Source organism: Chironomus tepperi, unplaced genomic scaffold, assembly GCF_022539635.2.
Source record: "Chironomus tepperi strain 1889 unplaced genomic scaffold, CSIRO-AGI_Ctep_v1 contig_465, whole genome shotgun sequence".
NCBI lineage: Eukaryota > Metazoa > Arthropoda > Insecta > Diptera > Chironomidae > Chironomus > Chironomus tepperi.
Genome location: NW_027226587.1, coordinates 248,202 through 255,399, shown reverse-complemented (window position 1 = coordinate 255,399; position 7,198 = coordinate 248,202). Strand labels below are relative to the sequence as shown.

At 29.7% G+C, this 7,198-nt stretch overlaps 1 protein-coding gene and 1 long non-coding RNA gene across 2 annotated transcripts; both read left to right on the top strand.

The window, feature by feature from the left end:
• Positions 1-1,734: 1,734 nt before the first annotated feature.
• LOC139099256 (uncharacterized) lies at positions 1,735-2,905 on the top strand. Its single transcript, XR_011545286.1, has 2 exons — positions 1,735-1,937; positions 2,081-2,905. It is a non-coding gene; the product is annotated as an uncharacterized lncRNA (long non-coding RNA).
• Positions 2,906-3,024: 119 nt separating this feature from the next.
• On the top strand, positions 3,025-7,150 carry LOC139099237 (structural maintenance of chromosomes protein 1A-like). Its single transcript, XM_070651649.1, has 5 exons — positions 3,025-3,253; positions 3,316-3,418; positions 3,504-6,035; positions 6,211-6,690; positions 6,752-7,150. The coding sequence occupies exons 1-5, from the start codon at positions 3,142-3,144 to the stop codon at positions 6,981-6,983; spliced, it is 3,459 nt and encodes a 1,152-aa protein (XP_070507750.1). The 5' UTR covers positions 3,025-3,141; the 3' UTR covers positions 6,984-7,150.
• The last annotated feature ends 48 nt before the right edge of the window (positions 7,151-7,198 follow it).

The window sequence follows — 7,198 nt, the reverse complement described above, 5'->3', positions numbered from 1 at the left end:
TCTTGATAAACAATTTGTAGCTAGACATTTTTTGATGTAAATAATTGAAAAAAAAAATAAAAAAAAAACATTAGTAAATGCTGAGTAATAAAATGAGAAATAAACCTTTCAATAGTTCATAAGACAATTCATTTGACATAAATGAAGGAATTTCTGATGATTCTAACTATAATGTTTTAAAAATTCAACAAAAGATCACTGATATATTTTAAAATAATCTGATGAAAAGCCGTTAAAACAGAAATTTGAATTTAAGCTTTCAAAACCATACAAATTATGTATAGTTCTTCAATCCTTTGAAGTTGAATGGTTTTCAAAACTATAAAACATTTAAAGGGTTTCTAAAAACATCTCAAATTCTTAGAATTTAAATAAACATTTGTATGGTTTTGAATTTAAATTTCTGTTTAACGGATTTTCATCCTTTGTGAGAAATTTAGTCTTAATAAATTTTCTATTTATCCTCATTGTTTTCCAAAACAAAAAAAGTGAAATTCCCTTTCATACTTACATGCTTTCATGAACAAAATATTCGTTTCCACTCAGTTTATTTCACTGATTAAATCATGATTTAGTTAATTCATAGAACAACGTAATGAACTTTTTTTTTTCTTCTGTTAAGATGAGTTTTTCTTTAATTAAATTATCTATATTAAAAAAAATGAAAATTTATAATTTTTCCTCAAAATTCAAAGAAAGTTATATATGCCAAATAATTGCATAATTTTTGTTTCGGTTATTATAGAAATTGTACGATAGTCATTAACTAATTGATGGCACACGAGGATGATAAAGTTGTTGTTTCTTTTTATTTCAATATAATAAGAACAGTGATGATAAAAAAAAAGTGAGTTCATTTTTTTTATGATATTTCAAAGAAGAGCGTTATTTTGAATATTAATTAAAGTGAAATGAAGAAGAAAAAAAAAATATAAAATTTAATAGTTTAATTGACTGCGCTTTTCCCCCAAAAGTACTTTAAGTAAAACAAAATAATGAGATGAAAGGAAAAAGTTGTAGTAAAAAAACATTCTTTTTTTATTTGTTCAATATTTTTTGCATACGATTTAATTTAATTATTATCAAGATAAAGTTGATAAAAAAAAAAATGAAGAAATAATCATTAAGATGAAATGAAAAAATAAAAAAATAAAAATTACAGTTTAAATTCATATACTCCTTTTGTATCCTTGATTTTCAGTCGAAATCTAGTTGAATTAACAATTTTGTAATCAATATTTAAAAATTCTAAATTTTGCTTTTTAACGATTTTCAAAGTTTTGCTTCTTAACGGATTTTTTTAATTCAAAACTAAGCTTTTTAACGGGTTTCAAAAATTTGCTTTTCAACGATTTTTTGAAGTTCAAAATAAGCTTTTTAACGGTTTCCAAAAATTCAAAATTTGAGAAGCGAGGTTTTCTAAGTTCAAAATTTTTTGACATTTTTTAAAATTCAAAATTTCGTTTTTGCAACGGATTTTCATATGTTCTGAAATATGCTGAATTTATCATTTATATCCCGTCTAATGCTACATCTTCAAAGTTCCTAAAATAAAAAATGACATCACATTGAATTCTAAACAACAATCCACGAAAATTTCATCAACACACGACTTAATTCTCTCAAAAATTAAAATGTGTTCTACTTCCTCTAATTCTCAATCATCGTAGGTCAGTTCCATCTTATCAAGAACCTAAACTCAAAAATAATTATTTTCAGTCTCAAAATGTTGATTACAAAAATCGGTCAAGTTTTGATAGTTTGTATTTTAATTAATTTAATCGATGCAAACAACTACAGGTGCCACTATCAGCACGTCACTGCACACTATTTTGGTAAAAAGGTTATTTCATGCGATTTTGTGAAGGTAAATTACGGAAAGGACGAGTCATTTAATGCAGTTCCACCAATTGAAGCTAAATGGAACTGGACGGATGGTAAGTTTTGAGATGAATTTCCTTGATGGCGGTTCCATTATGACGTCGATCACTAAGTTGACTAAAAAAATCCTCAATTTTTGATAGACGTCATTGATGAATAATTCCTTACATGATGTAAATTTTACAACTTCCGTTTACAGTGTACGATTATGATGATTTTGAAAATTCAGTGGTTCAAGTAAGCTTTATCAACTCATGGCTTCATAATGTCCCAAATTCAATATTCACAACGTTTAAATATCTCCAAGCATTTAATGGTTCGCATATGGCATTGAAGGAACTCAATTCGCTGTCATTCAACAGAGCTGATTATCTACAATACATATTCCTTCAAAACAATCATTTGACTGTCATTAGGGATCACGTATTTGTGCATTGCAAACATTTAATAAGTCTCGACTTGTCAAAAAATCGAATCAAGTCCATCAAAGAGAATGCCTTCAACTCATTGGATAAATTAGAACAGCTGAATTTGTCAGGAAATAAAATTAAAAGAATTGATTATGACATATTTCAGCCATTAATCAGCATAGAATATATTTGGTTGAATCATAATCAGCTACAGGAAATATCATCGAATTATTTTACAGAACAGAATCAAAAGCTCATTTCGATTTATTTAAATAACAATAATTTGTCGGCTATATCCCCTTATTCCTTTGAAAAGCTTGACAATCTTAGGTTTCTCTTCCTTAAAGGAAATAAATGTGTAAATGCTGATTTTATGAATTATGAAATATCAAGCAATGTTGGAATTAAGCATGAAATTAAGCAATGTATAAAGGCATTCCGAAAGGCACATCCCAATCATGAAAATGTTCATAGTATGACAGGTAAAATAGACGACATCCAGGAACGAATGGAACTGTGTAAAAGCTCTATTATTAAGATCTTGGACGAAGAAAAGTCAATTTTAGATTCTATCAAAAAATTCAATAAAACTGAATAAAATTGTATGTCTTAAATGCTGGTTTTTATTATTCAACAGATAGTCATGCTTGACGCTCATTTCAGTATGTATGGAATATGCTGGCATGGAAGTCAATGAGTGCGTTCTGAATTTTTGGCGCGAAAAATAGTAAACATTGGCGTAAACATGATTTTTAATTAATTCTAAGTGATTTATAAGGATTTAATGTAATTAAACAGACAAAACAGTTAGTTAATTAATTAATTTATAAGAACAAAAAGCAGCCATAAAATGACCTCGTCAAAAATAGTCAAAATCATCATAAACAAGTTCGGCGAATATAACGGAGAAATTAACTTAAATGATTGCACATTAATTAACTGTGTTTATCTCAGTTCCAAAGGTAACTTATATTGATTAATTAATTAGTAACATACTAATTTTAATTCATGTCCATTTCTATAGAAATCAGTAAACTTACTAATGTCTTGAAGTTTATGTTTTCCAATGAAGAAATCAGTGATATAGATGAATTAAAGCATGTAGACATTAGTGATGATGCAGAATGGTATGTACATACTCGAACTAATATGTTTACCTTTCTTAATTCAGGCCAATGCTTAACATAATTAATATGTTGTCCTTACTTACAGTCCATACGTTGAGGCACACATTAGAACACCATCAAATGGCATTTGCATACTAAAGAAGTCGTACAACAATGGACTTCTCAATTACGTGATAAATGGAACTGAATCGACACAGGAATATTTTCATGAAAAACTGCAGGAACACAGATGTCTCTTCACATTTACATGCTACCTTTCTCCAAGAGCTATTGAATCTCTAATGAATCTAAATGACACATCACGAATAAATTTAATTGAAAGCATCTGCGGCAATTCAGAACTTAAATTGCGTTATAATCAGCACAAGACAAAAATGGGAGAACTGGAAATTTCCATGAAGCTGTTAAATGAGCATAAGAAGGAATTTTTCTCAGAAAAGAAGCAGGAAAAGTTAAGAATAGAAAATTCTAAGAAGATCAAGAAGGCAACAAATGAGTTTGAAAAGGCATTCGAGCAGTTTTCACTTATGAGGCTTTATCATAATGAGAAGAAAATTAAGGAAATCATTCCAGAAGAATTAAATGCATTGGTTGGCAACTCAAATGACGCAATTGCTGAATATAAAAATTATTATGTAAATTACAAAGAAAATTTAACGAACAAATTTGCCATTGAAAAGGACATCATCAAGTCAGACATAAACTTAAACAAGCTATTGAATGACTTTATTGCCTACAAGAAGAATCTCATGACATACACCGAGGACCTTGAATCTATAGAAACACAAAGGAAGTTTGCAGAGCTCATAGATAATGAATGTGCTAAATATAAGGCACAAGTCGATGAATCGTCCGAAAAGCTTCAGCATTTAGAAAATGGCTACAGAGATTTTAAGGACACCATTCCTGAATATTCCGAATTAAGAAACAAATTTGTTGAAGCAAATTATGACTACATGCTGTATATTTCCACAAAAAGACAAATTGATCAGTTTCAATCAAGCAAGGATAAAATTGAAAAGAATAAGCTCCTTGTTAAGTGCTTAGTTGATGAAAATACAATGTTTAAGGAACAGCTAAAAGTTTTAGAGAAAAATGAGAAGGAACTGGCTAAGAATCTCAATACTTTAAATGCCAAAGTTAATAAGCTTAAGCCTGAATCAATAATGATTGAGAAAATCATAAACAAAGGAAAAAAGGCAATCACAGATAAATTGCTGAATAACAGCTACAGCATGAACGACATCAAAAGAATCGAACAAAGACTTCGTGACAAATTTTCAGACTCAATTATTGGAATTTTATCAGAACTGTTTGATGTTAAAGAATCTAATGGAATGAATGTCACAAAGTCACAGATTCTGAGGTGCTTAGGAAAATACTCAAATGCCATTGTCGTGGAAAGTCCAGCAATTTTGAAAGAGGTCAGCAAATATTTAAAAATGCAGCAGAATGAACAAATTTCCATAATTTTAATGCCTCAAAAATATTACAAGTCAACAAATCCGATCAATTTAAGAAACAAGTCACTTCCAAATATCAAAATGACACCAATTGAGAGCTTCTTAGATCCAGCTTCCGATGAGATAATGACAATTTTAATGCATATATTAGAACCGACAATTGTTTGTGACTGCAAAACATTTGATGCTGTCCATAAAGTCTTTAATCATCTTGGAAAGAATGTAAAAGTTACTTCATTTGCAGCTTCCATTTCAGTCACTCCAAAAAGGTTAATTCTATTACATTCGACAATGATTGATGATGAAAATATTGTGGATATAGCTAGGAATGTCATTGAAAATAGAATGAAAGCTATTGACTTGAATTGTGATCTTCAGGTTGAATATCACAAGTTCTTGCTTTCTTTGGGACGCTTAAGTAACATTAAAGTCATCGTTAAGTATATGAAGGAAGCAATGGCACGCAACACAAACTGCATTGATGCTCTGAACAAGAAAACTGAAAAGCTTGAGGAACTTATTAAAATGCTTGACAATGATAATTATGCCAAAATTGTAGAAACATACGAAGAATTACGAGCTAAGTTCCGACCGTTATTAAATGACCATTATAGACGGTTCTGTAAAAAGTACAAACTTAAGAATATTGACGAATATGAAACTATGGCACCGAAATTCATCCATTACGCCAGCAGTCGAAAAGTTTTGCAGGACAACATTAAAATTTTAAATGATCAATTAGAAAATCTAGCATTAATGCAGGTAGATACAGATTTTTATGACAATGAGAAAGCTCAACTTGAAAGGAACATCGGGAATACAAAATTGGAAGTAGAAAGAGCTAGAGAACAGCTTGATGTAGCAAAAGCTGAATGTGAAGCATATTACTCAAAATGGATGGAGAAAATTGTTGAAATTGTGTCTGAAAAAGAGAAATGTGCTGAAATTAATGAAAACCTGAAGACCATATTGCTGAAAATCTGCAGTGCAATGAATGAGAAGCGGATATTGCTGAATGAAAATTATAAGCTGTTCAATCACATATTTTCAAATTTTGAAAAAATATCTTTAGAAGATGGATCTTTACTGTCGCAACTTACTTTCAATAGTGACACTAATGAAAGCTTCGATTTGATTCTTTATCATCTTAATCAGTAAGTATCAATGAATTTGTAATCTTTTCAACGGATTTTCATGTTTTTAAATTTTAACGGGTTTTTAAAATTCAAATTTGATACTTTTACTTTCGTTAAAGTTTTTAAACTTTTGAAAACCGTTAAAGTTTCGTTAAATTTTTAAAATCGTAAAATTAAATCTCAATTTCTTTAGAATCCGACCAAATTATGACGCACTGAAGAATGAACTGAAGGACGTTAACCACTTCAAGAAAGCTTCTCTTGATCTACAAACTACAATAAGTACATTGAAGAAGGCTTTAAATGAGTTTCCATTGGATTTTAGAGGGAATGATGATGAGTTAGCATCAATTAATGAGAAAATGAACAGTTTGTCGATGGAAATCAAGAACGCAAATAATGATTGTCAAAAAGTTTTGGGCACTTTGAAGGCTGTCACAGAAGATCGCAAGAAGCGATTCACAGAATGTCTGGAAGTCATAAACGATGAGATTAAAAAGTTCTGCAGGATTACAACAAATGACAGGCTGTATGGAGAATTAATGCCTGTAAATGAAAGTGAGCCATTCCTTGATCTCCAATATTGCTGGCAATCAAACAATGGAACTGAGTTTGTTAATGGATCGACTAGAAATTGGGAAGCAGCTTTAGCTTTTTGGCTTGGTCTTGTTAGGTAAGGTTTTGGATCTATGTAACATATTTATTGCTAATTGATTCCATGACTTTCTTTTCAGATACAAGAAACAAAATTTTGTGCCATATTTTGAGATGTCAAGTGATCTGCCGATTCTCAATGCAATTCAGAAATACTCAAATAGCTCAGAAACTGATTTACAAGCTATGGTCTTTTGGAAGACTGGTATAGATGAAGATATGTGCCATTTCACAATTATGAGATATAGAGACAAAATGAGAATTGTCGATAATGAGGAACAAAAACGTAAATTGGAGATTCTTTTAGATTAATAATTTTTAATTGTAAAAAAGTACAAGCTTTAAGATAGTTAGGTTTAGTTTTAATGCTGTAAAATATAAATTCAAAATTTGATGGACTCTGAATTGTTAAAATTTAACGGATTTTTGAAATTCAAAATATTTTGAACACTGAATTTAAATCTTAGGAAACCGTTAAAAATTCAAAAATTAGTTTTTGCAAGCATCAATTAGGAAAAATGTAACTA

What these genes read in the sequence shown, in the direction of transcription:
- LOC139099237 (XM_070651649.1), top strand. Translation starts at nt 3,142, where the DNA reads ATGACCTCGTCAAAAATAGTCAAAATCATCATAAACAAGTTCGGCGAA. An exon ending in TGTTTATCTCAGTTCCAAAG is followed by an intron (nt 3,254 to 3,315) that starts GTAACTTATATT and finishes CCATTTCTATAG; the next exon opens with AAATCAGTAAACTTACTAAT. An exon ending in TTTTGGCTTGGTCTTGTTAG is followed by an intron (nt 6,691 to 6,751) that starts GTAAGGTTTTGG and finishes CTTTCTTTTCAG; the next exon opens with ATACAAGAAACAAAATTTTG.